This window comes from Dendrobates tinctorius, unplaced genomic scaffold, assembly GCF_039654945.1.
Source record: "Dendrobates tinctorius isolate UK_male_01 unplaced genomic scaffold, ASM3965494v1 ptg000037l, whole genome shotgun sequence".
In the NCBI taxonomy this organism is placed as follows: domain Eukaryota; kingdom Metazoa; phylum Chordata; class Amphibia; order Anura; family Dendrobatidae; genus Dendrobates; species Dendrobates tinctorius.
Genome location: NW_027361705.1, coordinates 27,364,299 through 27,385,795, shown reverse-complemented (window position 1 = coordinate 27,385,795; position 21,497 = coordinate 27,364,299). Strand labels below are relative to the sequence as shown.

Here is a 21,497-nt window from a genome sequence, read left to right as displayed (position 1 = left end):
ACCTGTGAAAAGTGCCCAGCATTTGTGAAATGTGCAGATGCTGCACCTGTGAAAAATGCACACAGCACCTGTGAAATGCGCAGACGCTGCACCTGTGAAAAGCGCAGACGCTGCACCTGTGAAATGCGCAGACGCTGCACCTGTGAAATGCGCAGACGCTGCACCTGTGAAAAGCGCCCAGCCCCTGTGAAATATGCGCCGACAAGTAAAAATGCGCGCTCCTGAATGCGCGCCTTCCACCTGCCCCAGGATCTGGATCTGAGCGCGCTCATAAATGCACCGCCCTCACTGCCGTCATGAAGCAATCAGCGCTGCAGCTCACGCTGCCTGCCACTTCCCCGCCTGCAGAGTGCAAACTCGCAGCCTGGACGCCGGGAAATGTAGTTTCTCGCTGATGCTTTACGACTGCGAGTGTCGCATCCTGGCGGAAGTGAGTGTGCAGCTTGCTCTGACACTTCCGGTAGTGGCGGCCGGTCTTTCCTGCACGCTTTTGTTTTTTATCTTTAGTAGATTGTCTTTGGTTCGCAGAAATGAGGGACGTTACCGGCTTCCTGCAGCAGCAGCAGAGTCAGAGCGCAACGCCTGAGACGGCGGAAATATGGCACCGGATGGAGGAGCTGTACAACAAGAAGTGAGCGCAGGGTGACAGCACAGTGCCGGGGGCAGTGTCCGGAGCACGGCCGGTGCTGTACCGCAGCCTCATACACTGAGCTCGTGTATGGACACTTGTTGCCCGTAGAAGCCAATCAGGATCTAGCTTTTATATTCACAAGATGCAAGCAGGGCCCTAATTGGCCGCTTTGGGCACATACTCAGACCTAGGAGGTAGCGAAAAAACTGTCTGCCTGTAACAACCAATCACAGCAGCTTTCATTGTACTAATGCAGTTTAAGAAATGAAAGCTTCCCTCTGATTGGTAGCTATGAGCAACACACTTTAGTGTTGATTAATGAAAGCCTAGCGCTAATGCCTGGCAACAGTCCGCCATATTACCTGGTTGCAGTCATTATATTGGGGTCTGTCACGTTGTCAGTGGATCCAGCAGTGCTTGTTTATGACTCTTGTAGGATTTCCATTGATTCATGTAAATTTGATGTGTAACTGTTATAATAATTTTTTTTCCCATAAGTTAATATTACACAAGGACAATAAGAAACTCTGTAATATCTTATCAGAGAAATCCTCTGCTTTCTCCTCCTGGACTGATCAGTCATTGATAATTCTCATAGGTAAAATGTGTCTTCAGTGAATATGGAATTTCCCTATTACTGAGATAGGAGATGACAGTTGGTGCTTATAAGGTTCTATGGAGAACTGCAACTGTCATCTCAGGAGAACTTGCAGCAGAATATCTGCCTCCAGTTCCTTTTTTCATAGAATCTTATGAGCACCAATTGTCGTTTTCTGTCTCGGTAACGTAACAATCTGTCATCACTGAATACAGATTTTATCGAGTAACCGAAAATGCGAATTGCCTCTTTAGAGGAACTCTAGCGCCACTTATTGGAAGTAGCAATCCTAAGAATCCATATCGTCCCTTTAACTAGCCCTGCCACGCTCCGCAAGGAGAAACAATACCCCTTGGATCCAGGAACTGAGCATTTTCACAATGACTATTGTGTATGCAACCTGTGGATACACTGGCCCACTTTGACCACCCCAGGACATCACTACGCTGGATAAAGTTGTAGCATACACCTGTAAGGTGTTCGGCCCTTGTTAATGGAGCGCTGCCAGTCACTTGCAGACACCTTAGTATTGAAACAAGATAAGGGAAAAGATGTCATCAATAATCATTTCTAACTACTTACCTGTAATGTTGTTTACAGGCTTTGGCATCAGTTAACTCTTCAGCTTCTGGACTTCGTTGAGGATCCTGAATGCTCCAAAGGTGATGGACTTATCAAAGTAAGTGAGCGCACCCATCAGGGGAACTGTGCACGTTGATACTCGTGGCCACTTGATCCTGAGGTCTTTCCTTAAGGTGCTGTCACACTTAGCGCAGTCAGGATCGCTGGTACATCGCTAAGTGGTCGCTAGTGAGCTGCCACACAGGCGGATCTCACTAGCGACATCGCTGGGGATGGGGATCGCTACTTACCTGTCACACTAGGCGATCCTGCGTCCTCCCGCCCGGCTCCACGCTCTTCGCTCGTCACAGCAGGAAGCGCCACAGGAAGCTGACGACGAGAAACAGTCCTGAACGTTCTCGCGCGATCAGCGATAACCAGCGGGGGAGCCGGTCGGAGGTAAGTATCAGACACAGAGATATCGCTAGCAAAATCGCTATAACGTTACTAGTTATAGCGATATTGCTAGCGATATCTCTTAGTGTGACATGCCCTTTATTCTGTCACTTTTCAAATAATTGAAATATCTAGCTCTAACCATGGGGTATACCGAGAACCTGTCCACTATCTGACTTTCTGTCTTAAGTAAGCACAATACCCAAGCCCATTATCCCAACCAAGGAGCAGGCTACACTCAATACATCAAGTCACCATTGGGTGACGTATAGATCAAGAGTGTCACTCATTTAATTAAAAACAAACACTTTATTACAGAAAATTGGACGGACATAACGTAAAACGGTTGCCTCAAACCAAAAATCACTAAAGCAATAAATATTTGTATACCATGTAAAGTAAAAAAAAATATATATGTGTGTGTATATATATATATATAGTTATTCTGCATAGTGCCATTCCTCTGTTACATGCATCCATGATGGAATTTCCACAAAACACCAGTTTTATTCCATCATGCCGTAAGAATGTAACCGACCGGGAGACTCTGATCACTCAGGTTCTGTTATTCCTCCCGCAAAGTGTGAATTAATAATTTAGTACCTATAGTTTTGTTTTGTTTTATATTAACATATTTGAGCGTGCTGCTGATTGGTGGGGGTCCTGAGACCACCCACTACAATGGCTCAAAACATGACTCTGATGCTGTTACTTCTGCACGCAGCAGCACTTGCCTCTTACATGGGTGCATGCCGAGAGCGATGTACAGGCTCAGTAGTTAGTCTGAGCCTGTACAAGAGTCGAGTCGTGTTCTGAACCGTCAGCGGGGGTCTCGGGACCCTCACCAATCGGCAGCAAATTCAGTTTAGTAAGTCGTATTCAAAATCACGCTTTATATAGAGCTGTTTTATTGTGGAAAGCCGTGGTCAGGCATATTTATTTTTCAGAAGGTTATATATAAAAAAGGAAGAAAAAAAAACGGAATCTCTTAGTAGATCCTTTAAAATTGATTTTTTTTTTTTCAAGTGACATACTGAGATATGTGTTTTTTGTTTCTTTTCTTGTTTTTCAGCTTTATGAGAACTTCATTAGTGATTTTGAGCACAGGTATGAAGACATTTTTCCTTTTCTTATTGTTCCTTTCCCTGAAAAAATATAAATAAAAAATCTTGTGTTCTTGCTATCTGTTTCTTTAAAATGGGTCTACAAAACTTGGACAGCAAGAGGAATGTTCCTCGGAAGCTGGGTGATGACTAACCTGGATGCCATTACAGCTCTTAAGCTGTGGTCAGACAGGTGTAGCTTGTCTCATCCAAGCGAATTGGCCAATTGTGCTAATGATACTCTGATTTGCGTGTCGGCATAGTGTGCCCCAGTACACTCGGATGAGCACACTGAGGAGAAGGTGGAGAACAAAATTTCTCCATCTTCATTGTCTGTGTCCTCAGAAATCGGACTGCACCCAGATGCCATCCGAGTGCAATCTGATGTTTTCCACTCGCCTATTGACTTCAATGGGCGAGTGGCATCTGATTTCAAGGTGAAATTGCAACCTTTTCCAATTTTTTTTCCACTGACAGATTCTGTTATTGGGGAAAAAAAAGTTTCAGTGCTGCCTGCATTGGTCTCTGTGTTATCCGATAAAAAAAATCGGACAGCACTCCTCTGATGTATACACTGGTGTAACCGCACACGTCCGGTGAGCTACACTGGTGTCGTCAAAGGTATATAAGACTTTTAGTAGTTATGGGTCATAAACCCTTGACGACACCAATGTATCCGGGGACTAGTGTTCATCAGAGCGTTGTAAGGAAGCAGACCTGTTAGCCACGACATACACACATGTTATACAGCGTCGGTCTGTAGCCACTAGGGAGTGTTTTCAGGTTTTCTGAGAAATATAGTCTCTACATCAACACAAGTTGATAAGACAATACGTTTTGTAACGTACATTTAGAGGTGGGGTTAGTCCTTTTTAGTCAGTGTCAGTTTTTACCATCAGAGCACCAACTGTTTTTCTCACATACACAAAAAAAAATGTTCCCAAGTGTCCCCTACCCATTATACAGTAAAAAATGGACCCCACTTCAGTGGCGGAGATGACGTTTGACTGACACATTCATTTGAGGAGACGAGTTCTGGTCGTCAGCTGGACCACGTGCCACAAGCTCTAACTAGCCAGAGTGACCCCTGTGTACCCCAACAGTCAGTCTCTTGTTGTGACTCTCATAGGAAGGCATAGAGGGACACACTGAGGATGTCGTGTGACCCGGGTGGTCCCATGAGGGTCATGTAGTAAGGCTGACAGAGGTCCGGAGATCGGCAATAAAGCCAAAGAGCAGCACTGTATATTGGATATTACTTATGATTGAACCAGAAGATCTGGTCTGATAGATGAATATTCTATATTGTTTCAGAATTAACCCTTTATCTCTGGTTGAGATCATCCTTCATGTGGTGCGACAGATGACAGGTAAGGAAACACGCACACACACTGTGATTAATAAATATATGAATTCCACTATTGCATATCTGTATAACAGCATGATATATTTAGTTAACATGTTCTGATCAGCCATCAAACCAAAGCAAGATGACCTCAACGTGGATCATCCATAACAGCTCATTCAGACAGTAGTGATTATTGCTCGTGAGACAATAGGTCCGATTTTCATAATTGAGCTTGTTATATATGACCTTTATTACCAGTGGAATACGTAAAAAGTATTGTGTAGTGGGGGCTGCGGACCCTTACTCGCCCATCTGTAGCAGAAAGGTATTAGATTAGAGGTCAGTTTGGTTCCTATCTCTCCCCTAGGGCATATAATAAATATATATATTATTATGAGGTAGCGCTGTTATTCTAGTAGGGGATGCTTGCTTGCAACCACAAAACCAGATCCGGCGTGGGTTTTCCACAAAACAATCATAGTCCCTTCGGTTTATTCAGCATCATAAACCATCACAGCAACAGAAAACAGCATATAATCAGCATAGCGTCCATTACAGAGTTTCCCTCTGTTATCCTGTAGTCATATAAGTTATGCACTGTTCAATGCGCAGGCTTCCTAGCCCCAAGTTATCTCACCCTGTCAGGGTTTCCTCATGCTGCTTCACCATGCTGCACACGTTCATTCCCTCCAGGGAACTAACAGTCACACATCACCATTACTCACAGCCCCTTCACAGGCTGTTAGCCAGGAAGCCCCATCTCAGCAGGACCTTCCACACTTGACCAACCGGGTCCCAGCCTTCACCACATGTGACCTATCCTGGCCACCTTTACGGTCTGTAGCCACGCCCACCGGGTCACATGACTATGACCTCATCACAGGTCCTTGAACCATTGACACATTTTTATCACAACGTTCTCAAACACACGCCCTGGTTGGGTTTGTAGGAAACTGGATCCGCCCGTCTCCCCAGTTACCTGGAGACTTCTCCCTGACACAATAAAACAACCCCCCAGCAATATCATTGCTGATCAACACACACACACATAAGTCTCCATCTCAAGGCCACCCACATTGAGATACACAATGGTCCTTCAGGATTCTGCCACTCATCCTCTCTCTTGGAACATCCACACAGCTCCCCCTAGCGGACACAGTGGCCACTACACCACATATATATATACTCGAGTATAAGCCGACCCCCCCCCCCCCCAATTTTGCCACAAAAAAACTGGGAAAACTTATTGACTCGTGTATAAGCTGAGGATGCACAGTGAGTGGCCCCAGCTTTTCTGCACAGTGAGTGGCCCCAGCTTTTCTGCACAGTGAGTGGCCCCATCATGTTGCTGCTGCCGCTGCCTCCCTTACAAAAATAAACAAAAACCTGTATGCTCACCTCAGTCGCTGCCCCCTGCTCATCAGCGTTGCGCTCTGCAGTGACTGTGCAGGCAGAGAGCGATAGCGCCCTCTGACCTGAATGTCACTGCAGAGGAAGCAAGACAGCAGAGCGCAGGGACAGGTGACTATGCCCCCCCCCCCCCCGCTCATACTCACCGGGTCCTGGCGCTTGTCTCTGCAGCTCCCCTGCTTGTTGTTCCATGTTGTCGGTGCTGCTCTCTTCCTGGTTCAGCGGTCATGTGGTACCCGCTCATTAAATATGCGCATATTTAATGAGCGGGTACCGTTTGACAGCTGAAGCAGGAAGAGAGCAGCACCGACAACATGGAACAAGCAGGGGAGCTGCAGAGAAGGGTGAGTATGACCTGACACCCCCGCTCCCCCTCCCCTGCCGATTTTTTTTTTTTTTTTTTTTTTTTCCCCCCCCCGGTATATGACTCGTGTATAAGCCGAGAGGGGGACTTTCAGCCCCAAAAAATGGGCTGAAAATCTCGGCTTACACGGTGTGTGTGTGTATGTATGTGTATATATATCTATATCTATATCAATAAAGTCCACCTCTTTTTTTTAATTTTTTTTCTTGCTGTTTTCTATAAAATGTTTTTTGTTTTTTTTGTTTTTTTTTAAAGGAGAATAAAATATTTTCATTTTAATGTTGAATCAGTAGATAATGTTTTTTAATTAAATATTTTTTTTTTTTTTTCTCTTCTAGATCCCACTGTGGCTCTTACTTTCCTAGAGAAAACTCGGGAGAAGGTGAGCAGAGCTCAGGCATTTTATAGTCACACAGAGGCCGCTCTGGTCTCTGGGTATGGGGGGGGGGGGGGGGCAGCTGTGGCGTGGCACTCAGGGTCTCCAAAATCCAGGACTAGGGAAGGTAACTAGTGACTGCCCAAATGGCTTGTACGTGAAGGTTGTGAGGAAGACGATAGGTGTAAGGCTTGTCTTTAGAAATTGGTGCTGCAATGGGGGCTTATGTCCGAGTATAGTCAGGTATGAGCGCTGCCAGGGTCCACTATCCTTGGTAGGTAGGATAGATCATGGAGGGGCTTCAGAGAGGTGTGCATGTAAGGCACTGTTATAGGTGCAGGAATGCTGGCTGATGGTGCAGAGGGTGCATATGTGTCTCTGCTACTAGATAAAGGGGCTTTGAATCTTGTTGTGCCCCTCCACAATTCTGTGCAGCCATGCGGTGTTGTGACGGAGCACAGGCTTTAATCATGGATGCCTTTTATTTAGTAATGAATGGTTGTTGACTGTCCACATTGCCTTATTGGCGTGTGTTTGTTTGGCTTATACTATGGGTATAATTAAGGACAGAGTAACACACACCAGTTTTTCTCATCCATTTTCTGTCCATTTGTAAAACTGAAATCAAATTAAATGGACCCACAGAGTATAATGGAATCACAAATTTGTTTTTGTTCAATGTATCTCCTCTGCTAAACTTAACCCCTTCATGACCATCATAGGTTACATCGCCCAGTTTGATTCGGGCTCCGTCGCTGAGCCTGCATCTTTTTAGGCACATGACAGCTGATGTGATCAAGATCTACCCCCAGCTGTTAGCATGTTAAATGCCGCTGTCAATCGGGTGCTGATGGGTTAGCATGACAACCAGAGGTCTGCAGAAGACCCCCGTGCTTGTCACTGCTGATCTGCCATGATAGAGGAGGAGGAAGATTTTTGCTACACCTAGCACAAATGATTGGAAGATCGCAGCTTCAACTCTCCTAAGAAGACTTTTGAAGACAGTAAAAAGTAGAAAAGTTTAAAAAAAAAAAAAAAAATCTCCCCATTCAAAATAAAAGAATAAAAATACACATTTGGTATCTCCCAATTCAGAATCACAAGGTCTATTAATATATCAAAATAATTAATCTAATCGTTAAACGACGTAAAGATAAAAAAAAAATCAAAATGCCAGAATTACATTTTGTTTGGTCACAGCAACATTGCAGTAAGGCTAGTTTCACACTTGCTTTTTTTTGCAGCGCGTTTTTCCCGCAAAAAAACGCATTGAAAAAACGCATACAACTGCTGCGTTTTTTTCAAGCATTTTTATGAGCATGCATGAAAAAAACGCAGCGTTTTTATGCGTTTTTATGCGTTTTTACCGCGTTTGCGTTTTTTCCAAACATTAGGTGGCCCCTCACACTAACCCAAACCATGACTTTACTAACCCTAACCCTTAACCAAACCATACCCTAACCCTTAACCAAACCATAAGCAAACCATACCCTAACCCTTAACCAAACCATACCCTGACCCTAACCCTTAACCAAACCATACCCTAACCCTTAACCAAACCATACCCTAACCCTTAACCAAACCATACCCTAACCCTGACCCTAACCCTTAACCAAACCATACCCTGACCCTTAACCAAACCATACCCTGACCCTTAACCAAACCATACCCTGACCCTTAACCAAACCATACCCTGACCCTTAACCAAACCATACCCTGACCCTTAACCAAACCATACCCTGACCCTTAACCAAACCATACCCTGACCCTGACCCTAACCCTTAACCAAACCATACCCTAACCCTTAACCAAACCATACCCTAACCCTGACCCTAACCCTTAACCAAACCATACCCTGACCCTTAACCAAACCATACCCTGACCCTTAACCAAACCATACCCTGACCCTTAACCAAACCATACCCTGACCCTTAACCAAACCATACCCTAACCCTTAACCAAACCATACCCTAACCCTGACCCTAACCCTTAACCAAACCATACCCTGATCCTAACCTTGACCCTAACCCTTAACCAAACCATACCCTGACCCTAACCCTTAACCAAACCATACCCTGATCCTAACCCTAACCTTGACCATACCCTAACCCTTAACCAAACCATACCCTGATCCTAACCCTAACCTTAACCCTGACCCTAACCCTTAACCAAACCATACCCTGATCCTAACCCTAACCTTGACCCTAACCCTTAACCAAACCATACCCTAACCCTTAACCAAACCATACCCTGACCCTAACCCTTAACCAAACCATACCCTGACCCTAACCCTAAACCCCCTTAACTAACCCTAACTCTAACCCAAACCCCTAAATTCCATTGTCTAAACTAATGTTAAAAAAAAAAAAAAAAAAAACGCATGTGCAAAAAAACGCATACATAAGCATGCCAATGCGCACATATGCTCACCATAGACTTATAATGGGTGTCTTGCTGTAAAAAAACGCATTGCGCGCGCATGCGTTTTTTTGAGGCAAGTCGGACGCCCAAAAAATGCAACAGGTTGCATTTTGTGCACCCGAGCGCATACCGCAAAAAACGCATGCGCGGAAAAACGCATGTGTATGCGCACATAAGCGCATCCCATGCAAAGTATAGGAAAAAAAAATGCATGCGCTATTTAGCGCTAAAATACCGCGAAAAAAAACGCAAATGTGAAACCAGCCTAACAGGCAGTAAAAACATTGTATCTACCCCAAAATGATATCGATAAAAACATCAGCTTAGTGTGTAAAATAAATAAGCCATCACCCAGCCCCAGATCCTGAGAAATGGAGACACTGCGAGTCTTTGAAAATGGCGACATTTTACTTTTCTTACAAACGTCTGGATTTTTTTTTCACCACTTGGATATAAAAGAACCTAGACATGTTTGTTGTCTATGAACTCGTAATGACCTGGAGAATCATAGTGGCAGGTCAATTTTAGCATTTAGTGAACATGGTAAAAACTGTTGTGTTTTTTTCCCCCTTTCACCGTACTCTTATTTATTTATTTTTTTCCCCCATTTTCCAGTACATTATATGGTAAAATCAATTGTGTCGTACAAAAATGAAGCCCTTATGTGGCCATATTGATGGAAAAATAAAAATGTTATGGCTCTGGGATGAAGGGGAGTAAAAAAAAACAAAAACTTAAAACCCCAAGGTCATGGAGGGGTTAAAGAGAATCTCTCAGCAGGTTTTTATGTAATCTGAGAGCAGCATGATGTAGGGGCAGAGATCCCAATTCCAGGGATGTGTAAATATAACTTCTCACTGATTATTTTGCTTTTTCTGCTGAACATGTAAAATATATAAAATTTGTAAAGTTTTATCGTCATTTTGGTTACAGGTGAAAAGCAGTGATGAGGCTGTGATCCTCTGCAGGACGGCCATCGGGGCGCTGAAGCTGAACATTGGAGACTTGCAGGCCACTAAGGTGTGTAATACAGAATTGGGTACAAGTCGCCCTGATAAAGTGTATTTTATTCACAAGTAACGTTTTGTATTTTTAGACAAACAGACTTTTGCAACTTTACATTTCTTGAGAAAGTGGTTGTCCCTTTTCAGAAAACCTTGGTCCCTGGGTGCAGTGATTCCTGAGCCATTTCCACGCGGCCACTCACCTCTTTGTTAGGGCATTACATCTCATTTATTCCAGTGCATTGTCTAATAAGATGTTATTGCAGCTCAGAATGACAAGTCTGGTTATTTTGTGATTTCACCAAGCTCTGTTCTCTCCACTCGTGAAGCTTAAATCATTGGACGCCCCTGTAATATACGGCTTGATTCTTCCTAGCCATCATCTTAGCTTTTCCTGCTGCTTGTTGTTTATTTGCAGGAAACGATAGAAGGTGTGGAAGAGATGCTTGGAGCATTGGCCGGGGTGACATCCGTGCACAGCCGCTTCTATGACCTGTCTAGCAAGTATTATCAGACGATTGGAAATCATGCCTCCTACTACAAAGATGCTCTTCGATTCTTGGGATGCACAGAACTTAAAGACTTGCCAGGTAAGTTCCTTAAACTGTCACCATGTTTTTCCCATATAAAGTAGGGCCAGCACCTACAGGCCCGGTGTTACAGCACTCTATAATGCTGTGTATCTGCCCCTGATCCGGCCTGCCATCTGCTTTAAGAGTTGAGGATGGAGAAAACATCTTTCAATCCATGACAGCAGCATTGGGCATGCTGGCAGTAGGGTGCACTTTTTTATGCACCTGTGACATGATTGCGGGGTGCCGATGGCTTGCTTTGACGGTCAGGGGTCTGCTGAAAACCACTTTGCCGGTCATGACGGTTGTTTTGTGATGGCCAGCCTGTAGCTGGCATTCAGAGGACACTGCTACCTGCAGCAATGCTGTGGTATTACAGTATATAGCACAAGCGATCAGGCAATCATAGGTTAACGTACCCTAAGCTGACTCGCAAATCCTGTCAAAAGTAAAAAAAGAGAAAAATTCAAATTACCCTCCTTTTCCCTTATTAACCCCTTTACCCCCAAGGGTGGTTTGCACGTTCATGACCGGGCCAATTTTTACAGTTCTGACCACTGTCCCTTTATGAGGTAATAACTCTGGAACTCTTCCACGGATCCTGATGTTTCTGACATTGTTTTCTCGTGACATTTTGTACTTCATGTTAGTGGTAAAATTTCATTGATATAACTTGTTTATTTGTGAAAAAAAAACGAAATTTGGCGAAAATTTTGAAAATATCAAATTTTTTATTTCCTTAAATCACAGAGATGGCGCACAAAAAACTTAATAAGTAACATTTCCCACATGTTTACTTTACCATCAGCACAATTTTGGAACCAAAATTTTTCTTTTGTCAGGAAGTTATAAGGGGTTAAAGTTGACCAGCGATTTCTCATTTTTGCAACACCATTTTATTTTTACGGACCACATCACATTTGAAGTCACTTTGAGGGGTCTATATTATAGAAAATACCCAAAAGTGACACCATTCTAAAAACTGCACCCCTCAACGTGCTCAAAACCACATTCAAGAAGTTTATTAACCCTTCAGGTGCGTCACAGGAATTTTTTGAATGTTTAAAAAAATTAAAATTTAACTTTTTTTCACAAAAAAAAAAATTACTTCAGGTCCAATTTTTTTTATTTTACCAAGACTAACAGGAGAAATTGGACTGCAAAAGTTATTGTGCAATTTGTCCTGAGTACGCTGATACCTGATATGTGGGGGGGAACCACTGTTTCGGCGCATGGCAGAGCTCAGAAGGGAAGGAGCGCCGTTTGGCTTTTTAATGCAAAATTGACTGGAATTCAGATCGGACACCATGTCACGTTTGGAAAGTCCCTGATGTGCCAAAACAGTGGAAACCCCCCCACAAGTGACCCCATTTTGGAGACTAGACCTCCCAAGGAACTTATCTAGATATGTGGTGAGAACTTTGAACCCCCCCAAGGGCTTCACAAAAGTTTATAACGTACAGCCATACAATTAAAAAATCATAATTTTTTTTTTTCCACAAAAATGATCTTTTCACCCCCAATGTTTATTTTCCCAAGGGTAACAGGACGCCAAAAGTTATTGTGCAATTTGTCCTGAGTACGCTGATACCCCATATGTTGGGGTAAATAATTATTTGGGCTCATGGCAGAGCTCGGAAGGGAAGCAGCGCCATTTGACGTTTTTGACTGGAATTGAGATCAGACGCCATGTCGCGTTTGGAAAGCCCCTGATGTACCAGTGGAAACCCCCCCATAAATGACACCATTTTGGTAACTAAACCCCCCAAGGAACTTATCTAGATGTGTGGTGAGAACTTTGAACCCCCCAGTGCTTCACAGAAGTTTATAACTCCCGGGCGTGAAAATAAAAAAAATCATATTTTTTCCACAAACATGATCTTTTAGTCTCCATTTTTTTATTGTCCTAAGGGTACCAGGAGAAATTGGACCCCAAAAGTTGTTGTCCAATTTGTCCTGAGTACGCTGATACCCCATATGTGGGAGAAAACTACTGTATGGGTACACGTCGGGGCTTGGAAGGTAAGTAGTGACGTTTTGGAATGCAGCCTTTGATGGAATGGTCTGCGGCTGTCATGTCGCGTTTGGAGAGCCCCTGATGTACCTAAACTGTTGAAGCTCCCCATAAATGACCCCATTTTGGAAACTAGACCCCCCCCCCCGTAAGGGACTTATCTAGATGTGTGCTGAGCACTTTGAACCCACAAGTGCTTCACAGAAGTTTATAACGTAGAGCCATAAAAATAGAAAAAATCATATTTTTTTTCTACAAAAATGATATTTTTGCCCCCAATTTTTTATTTTCCTAAGGGTAGCAGGAGAAATTAGACCCCAATAGTTGTTGTGCAATTTGTCCTGAGTAGGCTGATGCCCCATATGTTGAGGTAAACCACTGTTTGGGCGCATGGCAGAGCTTGGAAGAGAAGGAGCACCATTTGACTTTTTCAACGCAGAATTGGCTGGAATTGAGATCAGACGCCATGTTGCGTTTGCAGAGCCCCTGATTTGCCCAAACAGTGGAAACTCCCCAACACACCCCTAACCCTAATGGGAAAATGGAAATAAATACATCTTTATTATTTTTCCCTAACTAAGGGGGTGATAACGGGGGGGGGGGTTTGATTTACTATTTATGGCGGTTTTTATGTTTGGCAGCTGTCACACGCTAAAAGACGCTTTTTATTGTAAAAATAGTTTTTGCATCACCACATATTGAGAGCTATAATTTTTCCGTGTTTTGACCCACAGAGTCATGTGAGGTCTTATTTTTTGCAGGACGAGTGGACGTTTTTATTGGTACCATTTTCGGGCACGTGACATTTTTTAGATCGCTTTTTATTCCGATTTTTGAGACGCAGAATGAACAAAAAACAGCATTTTATGAATTTCTTTTGGGGGGGCGTTTACACCGTTCCGCGTGTGATAAAATTGATAAAGCGGTTTTCGGGTATGTGCACACGCTACGGATTCTGCGGCGGATCCACAGCAGTTTTGGCCCTGCGGATCCGCAGCAGAATTAGCTGCGTTGTACAGTACCATTATATCCTATGGAAACCGCTGTGCAGACGGTGCAGAATTTTCCGTGCGGTTATTGCTGCGGTTTCCAATCCGCAGAAAGAATTTGACATGTCATTCTTTTCTGCGGATTCCGCTGCGGTTTGCCATCTCCTCCATTGTAGAGATGAGAAACCGCAGGGCAAAACCACAGGTTAATCCGCAGATAAACCGCAGGTCTTTTGACCTGCGGATTTTGCAAAAATCCGTGCGGAAAAATCCGCAAACCAATCCGCAGCGTGTGCACATAGCCTTATTCTTCCGGTCAGTACGGTTACAGCGATACCTCATTTATGTTGGTTTTTTTTTATGTTTTGGTGCTTTTATGCAATGAAAGCAATTTTATATAAAAAATAATTATTTTTGCATCACTTTATTCTGCAAGCTATAACTTTTTTTATTTTTTCGCTGATGACGCGGTGTGGCGGCTCATTTTTTGCGGGACAATATGATGTTTTCAGCGGTACCATGGTTATTTATATCCGTCTTTTTGATCGCGCGTTATTGCACTTTTTGTTCAGCGTTATGATAAAACATTGTTTTTTTGCTTCGTTTTTTATTTTTATCTTTTAAGGGGTTCACTAAAGGGGTTAACTAGTGGGACAGTTTTATAAGGCGGGTAGTTACGGACGCGGCGATACCAAATATGTACTTTTATTGTTTTGCTTTTTTCATTTCCAAAAATAAACTTATTAGGGAATTTTTTTTTTTTTTATATATAAATTATTTTTACTCTTTTTTTTTTTTCTTTTTTTTTTTTTTCTTTATTGTCCTAGGGGGGACATCACTGTAATATGTCAGGTCGCTGATCTGACAGTTTGGACAGCACTCTGTCAGATCAGCGATCTGACAGGCGCTGCACAGGCTTCCTCCTTGCCTGCTCCCTGCAGGCACTGAGGAAGCCGCTTCCCTGCAGGCCTCTGAAGGCCCCTGCGGCCATATTGGATCCAGGGGCCTGCAGGGAAGGAGGCCCCCAGAGCAGGGCAGCACATCGCGCTGCTGTGGGGGTCTCGGGGAAGCACGGAGGGAGCCCCCTCCCTGCTGATGCTTCCCTAAACCCCCGGTACACTGCGATCATGTTTGATCGCAGTGTTCCGGGAGTAAATATGCCGGGGGCGGTCCGCGACCGCCCCTGACACATGGTGCCGGGTGTCAGCTGACACATGGTGCCGGGTGTCAGCTGACACCCGGCCGCGATCAGCGGCGCTGTTGATCGCTGAGACGTACTATCCAGTCTCCGGTCATAGGGGCCCGGGTACTGCGGACGCGATAGTGCGTCTGATGTCAGAAAAGGGTTAAAGCCGATCGCGTCACTTGGAAAATGGTGTCACAAGCATTATTTATTTATTTTTTTTACAAATTTCTGCAATGTTTTTTTCTTCCCCCCCCCCCCCCCCCCCCACCACTTAAACAAAACCAAAACTATTCATATTTGGTATCTGCATAATTGTTCTGACCTGAAAAATCCTATTGTCAGGTCATTTTTTACTGTAAAATGAATGCGGAATAGCCTTTTTTTTTTTTTTTTTCCTCTGCTATTTTCCCACTTTCCAGTACTTCACGAGATTAAGATGGATTGTGTTATCAAAAAGTACAACTCTTCCCACAAAAAACAAGCCCTCACACGGCTGCCGACAGAGAAAAAAAAAGTTATGGTTTTTGGAATAAGGGGAGGGAAAAAAAAATGAAAGAGCAAAAATGAAAAATTGCCCAGTCCTTAGGAGTTAATAAGTCGTTGTTAGGAACTTCATCAAATAAAGTGTTCTAGCAATACCTGAGGATCTTCTTTCATTGCGTGTCCATGATTAATTGCAGTGTCAGAGCAACAGGACCGGGCATTCACTCTCGGGCTGGCTGGTCTTCTTGGAGATGGGGTCTATAACTTCGGAGAGCTGGTTAGTTACTTTGCATATCCTGTGCTAACAAGAAGTTGCTTCATCTGTAATAGATCACTCAGTGTGCGTAGGTTGTCATTTTTCTCGGCAGCACAGGTGCTTTTTACACAGTACGATCTGCTGCGGAAAACCATTATTTTTTTTTTAGGCAGATGAAAAGATCATTTCACTTGACAACTAAGCATTTTGCTTGTTCATCTGTTGATCAGCAACCTGTTTATCCTGCAGGATTCTCGAGAAACGAGCGCTCCTAGGGACGCTTATTCATGATAATCGTGCAGTGTAACTGGCCCTAAGGGACTTTGTTAGATTCTGTAGAGTACAAGGGGTCTTAGTGTTCATCCAGAATGTAGATTGTTAAAGAAGTTGTTCAGTACTTTTTGATTGATGGCCTATCCTTAGGATAGTTCATCAATGTATGATCAGCCAGGGTTCCACACCCGGCACCCCACTGATCAGCTGTTATCGGTGTCAGCAGTCGGAAGTACTGACTTGCCGAGCTGCTCCATCTACTTGTAATGACCTCTGCAGAGTAATGCACATCTGCCTCCTACTAAGATCAATAGGCGGATGTGCGGTCCCTGCAGCAACCACTACAAGTAGACCCCTGGCAGATAAGACACTGATGACCTATCCTAAGCATATGCCATCATTGTCAAAGTAGTGGACGACCTCTTTAACTCAAAGTATAATACCCTGCCAATTATAGTGAGACTGTTGTGCTGAGAATTACTGCTATCCCTCATTCCATACAATGACATTATGGTCTCTCCTCAGCTAATGCATCCGGTGCTGGAGTCCTTGCGTAAGTCTGAGCGGCAGTGGCTGATAGACACGCTTTATGCCTTCAACAGCGGCAACGTAGAGACCTTCAGAGCCTTGAAAACTGCTTGGGGACAACAGGTTTGGGGCCAACTTCGTGTCTCGTCCGTCGTTATTTTTTAGATGCCCCCTTGCCGCTGACATATTGTCTTTATCATGTTTTATTCTTGCCGTTAGCCTGACCTTGCTGCCAATGAATCCCTGTTACTTAAGAAAATTCAGCTTCTCTGTTTAATGGAGGTGAGTAATTTTTGGGTGTGTGCGTCCTCCACCCCCTGTTCACTATCGATCTCTAGTAGATATGTATAGAGTCAGAATGGTCTGGTATTCTGTACATTACCGTCTCGTGCTTGTCCTTCCATAGATGACGTTCACACGGCCAGCGAATCATCGTCAGCTGACTTTCGAAGAGATTGCGAAGAGCGCGCAGGTCAACGTTAATGATGTGAGTTCAACTTCTGTATAACTAAGTTTATATTTTCTTTAATGATTTTTTTTTTTTTTTAACACAAGGCTTTTTGGATTCTTATATTTGACCCAGACCTTGTCCACACAGTTATATTTGGAAATGGTGCAAGTATGGGACCATAATATAATGCCCACAGCCTGATTTTTGCCTGTACTGGCACAATTAAAGGGGTTGTCCGGGCTTAAAGGGAATCTGTCACCCCTTTTTTGAGATATCATATAATGATATCATTCAATTGTGTGTCACATAAGGATTCTCTTAGCACTTTTGCTTCCCCCTGACAACGCACCCTTCATGCATAAATACCTTGTTTATATCGGTTCAGATGTATGTAAACTGCTGCTTTCCGGTCCGCTGGGCGGGGCTTATTCACCTGCTCGCTCCCTCCCCCCCCCCTCCTGTCTTGCTCTACGCATTTCTTCTTGTGTAGAGCAAGACAGGGAGGGGGGGAGCAGTTGAATAAGCCCCGCCCATCGGACCTGACTGTGGCAGTTTACATACACCTGAACCGATATAAAAAAGGTATTTATGCATGAAAGGTGCGGGGTCGGGGGGAAGCAAAAGTACTAAGAGAATCCTTATGTGACACACAATTGAATGATATCATTATATGATATCTCAAAAAAGGGGGGACAGTTTCCCTTTAATGTACAAGTATGCACTCTGAGGATTCTCCAGTGCCAGGAGCAGGTGATCATGTGACAGCAAATATGTGATTTGTACCGGCCACATTCCAACTAGACATGTCCGAATCTCACTCAATACACTTGATTTGAGCAAGGCTGCACACATCTAGTTGGCATGTGACCACATGTATGCAAATCCCATACTTGTGGTCATGCTGGAGAATCCTCACAGCTCGCAGTTTACATGATGTGAAGATTAACAAATCTGCAGTTACATAGAGTGACTGCAGACTTGTAGCCTAAAGCCCCTTTAAAAGGATTTTTCAATATGAATCTATTTAAAAAAGAAAAGTTGACCTCCTCTATCATATGCCATATTATGGACCTATTGCTTCAAGGAGAAAATGTTTAACAGTATGCACCATATGCAGGGGTACATGGAGATCCTCTTGATCTGTTATACAGAGCCCTAATAACCTCACGTGCCACTACAAAGGGTCTGTCCACACTGATTTGTGCCCCAGTGGCCCATACATTAGCTTTCTAAACACAAGGGGGCATTTATCATCTCTCTACATCAGATGTGGCCAAATTGTGACCCACAGGCCACATCCAGCGCTTTGACTTTTCTTATCTTGCTCATTGGACCAATGGACTGTAAACCGCAGGCTGTCTCCCTGATCGACAGCTGCACCATTCAGTGCAATGCAATTTGTCTGGAGTAACGTGTCCTTCGCCTATCTGTCCCTATTGTCGCAGGTGGAGCTTCTTGTCATGAAGGCGCTGTCGGTGGGTTTGCTGCGGGGAAGCATTGATGAGGTGTATAAGCGAGTGCACATTACATGGGTCCAGCCTCGGGTTCTTGATTTGCAGCAGGTATGTAATCAGCTTCTGTCATGATGCTTCAAATGTTGCGATTTCCCTTGTTCCATAATTCTCCGAAATAAGCTGATCAGAGAACGCTTCACTACAGGACCCCTATGATCAAACCAAAGTGAAGGGGTCAGAGACATTTATGGCATATCCATAGATCTGTGACACCTCTGGGGCCTAGCTTTATGTAGAAAACGGTTCCCGCTCCTGTCTGTCATGGCTGCCTCATCCGGACAGGGAAAATGAATGGAGATTTGGCAGTACATCAATATTTCAGAAATATCTGTGATGTAATGCTCCATTTCCTTTTCACCTGTGCAAAAGATGTCTGATTTGATGAGGGCTTCACTTCTGAGAGCCCCACTGATCATATGAGCCCCTTTCCTCCTCATTGCTGGCTTGCAGTGAGGGATGTTTTGTCATAGCTGACTCCATTTATATCCTCTGAGACTGATGAAGACCCCCGGTACGCTGCTCTAGTCCTATATACATTGAATGGAGCAGCATTTCTCATGTTTGGCCTATGTTCTGTTTAAACTAGGGGAGATGTTTAATCCACAGTTTTTTGCAACTAGTAGGGGTCCCAAAGATTGGACCCCCAACATCAGACATCTATGACCTCCTCTTAGGGTTACACATTCCTTTTTTAATTGGACAGTCCATGAGGTACATAGGGTTGCCGAGACCCCCAGAGTGTGACCTGACCTTTCCGGCCACATTACTTTCTTGCTAATTAAAGTTGTGAATGGGTGATATCACTTCCACCCTTAAAATGACATTTTTGTATAAGCAATATAACCCTTTCACCAATCAATTAAAGGGGTTGTCCGATGAGACGTTATCACTGGGTGATAATTTACAGATTGGTAGGGGGGTTCATACTGCTGGGATTGGGGGATTGGTATAACAGGACATTTTTATCCCTGTTAAAATGGAAACTGCAGTGCTCATGTATTCCCTATGGTGCGGCCAAAAAATGTGCAGGTGACGGTCTACCCGGCACCATAGGGTATGAATGGAGCGGCGGTCAGGCTTGTGCGCTGCCGCTCCCCCACCTATCGATTATTTATCACCTATCCACAGAATGGGTGATGACGTTTCTTCACCGGACGACCCCTTAAAGTTATTGTTCTTTTTATTTTTCAGATCAAAGGTATGAAAGACCGCCTGGAGTTCTGGTGCACAGATGTGAAGAGCATGGAGATGCTGGTAGAACATCAGGCCCATGACATCTTGACGTAGACTTCCTACCACTCTGATCAGAGATCGCGCCAGTCTTCGTCACCATTTGCGGCTGCACTTGTGAGCGTGGTATTGGGGATATAGCTGGACTCATTCGGAGGTGATTGAAGCCCCCATTACCTGTCACACCCACCTGTTTTCTGGTTTCACCTAGAGGATGCAGCTTCTTTATGTTCTAGGGCTTGAGCCTGCACTAATAATGGCAATGAGCAAATAAACCAGTTTCTGTAATCTTCACAACTGCTTTTTTGGCATCTTGCGTTCCCCAGTGGCAGGATATCCCGACCTCCCCTGCAATCTCCCGTTAATATTGCATTTTCTCCTTCTAGAACGTTTACAGTGTACGACGTGTAATGAAGGGCTAGATACTAGTGATGAGCGAACGTGCTCGGATAAGGTGCTAACCAAGTGTCTTTGGCGTGCTCGAAAAATATATTGTGCTCTGCAGGAGGTGGCGTATTGTTCACGAACGAGCATTGAAAGATGTGCTGGGATTTTGGTAGAAATGTGTTGCTGATACTTCAGTGTTTACCCCGGAATACAGGTGTAAAACTGAACTGCTGCAAAATGTTACCGCAACTTGCAGGTTTCAAAAAGCTCCGACAAAATAGACCATGCTGGGGAGGAGAGGCATGGCCATACACGCCTTTTAAATCCATGGAAAGCGAATGCATACATTACGCCACAAATGTTATTCCGGTCTCTGACTAGAGTAACCTGTGCACACCGCTGAACTTTCTACATCTTATTCCAGTCTTAAACAATCGGATCCATAATGTTTTGTGTTTCAAAACGTTCTCCTTGAGCACGTTAGAAAGAAAAGTTGTGTTTCACCACCAGGGGCCGTATTCTCCTCTAGGTTACTGCATACTAGTGCTGTACACTGGTGTGTCCACCTATCCTCGTACAATGCGGAGCCGTCTGTAACTGGACATGTTCTCAATGGATTGGGATCTTCTAACAAAATGTCGTTTTTATTCTTACTCCTAAGACTATGTTCACATGTCCAGTAGTCATCTGTTAGAACGGATCCCGCAGTAATCCATTGACAAAAAGTTAGACAACTTTTTTTGCCTGGCTAATAAAGATGATTTCAACTGGATCTTTTTTTTACATTGAAGTCTATGGAAAACATCCGTTAAATAGCCATCTATCTTTTTACCAATTGAAAACAATTCGGTAAGCAAAAAAACAGAACGTTTTTTCATATGAAAAAAAAAAAGGATGGCTGTTTTAATGGATCCGTTCTGGGTCATTCCATGGTAACTTACGTTACAGCACAATTGGTAACTTATGTTACAGTAAGTTTACTTCTCATATGAAGTAATGGTATTGTAACGTAAGTTACCATCAGCTTTGTAACGTAAGTTACTACATTGTGCTGTAACGTAAGTTACCAAGTAATAACAGTATTTTGTATTTAATTTGTATTCTTGAAAAATCAAACTGTGTTGAAATCTATTGAATAGTTTAATGCACAATATACATTCACTCATTTTTGTGCCTGCCTTCAAAGAACAGTCTGTAGCCATTATTAACTCATTTTTTGGCTTGTGAATGTAACGTAAGTTACCATGGAATGACCCTTCTGCACAGAATTCAATGTTTAAAAAGAAGAAAAAAGCACAGTTGAAATCTGTTTTTTGGCAGGCAAAAAAAGTTATGTCTGCAC

The 21,497-nt window shown here is 43.7% G+C and overlaps 2 protein-coding genes across 17 annotated transcripts in view; one reads left to right on the top strand and one right to left on the bottom strand.

Moving 5' to 3' along the window:
* The window catches only part of SIRT3 (sirtuin 3), an 84,734-nt gene extending 84,371 nt beyond the window's left edge, over positions 1-363 (bottom strand). For 5 of the 14 annotated variants that reach the window (XR_012231834.1, XR_012231836.1, XR_012231835.1 and 2 more), the window contains exon 1: positions 165-290. The gene's annotated coding sequence lies outside the window, so the exon portion shown is untranslated. Of the gene's footprint in view, positions 1-68 lie in introns of all 14 variants that reach the window. The other 9 variants (XM_073573982.1, XM_073573989.1, XM_073573987.1 and 6 more) reach the window with 9 other exon arrangements.
* PSMD13 (proteasome 26S subunit, non-ATPase 13) lies at positions 297-20,065 on the top strand. 3 transcript variants are annotated; one of them, XM_073574001.1, is made up of 14 exons: positions 297-430; positions 529-631; positions 1,830-1,908; positions 3,319-3,353; positions 4,664-4,719; positions 6,810-6,853; positions 10,202-10,288; positions 10,691-10,862; positions 15,714-15,793; positions 16,571-16,696; positions 16,793-16,855; positions 16,980-17,060; positions 18,470-18,586; positions 19,730-20,065. In XM_073574001.1, the coding sequence occupies exons 2-14, from the start codon at positions 531-533 to the stop codon at positions 19,823-19,825; spliced, it is 1,137 nt and encodes a 378-aa protein (XP_073430102.1). In that variant the 5' UTR covers positions 297-430; positions 529-530; the 3' UTR covers positions 19,826-20,065. The 3 variants fall into 3 exon arrangements, with proteins under 3 accessions (XP_073430102.1, XP_073430101.1, XP_073430099.1); XM_073574000.1 differs by having other exon boundaries at positions 298-430; positions 511-631; XM_073573998.1 differs by having other exon boundaries at positions 305-430; positions 508-631.
* Positions 20,066-21,497: the final 1,432 nt, after the last annotated feature.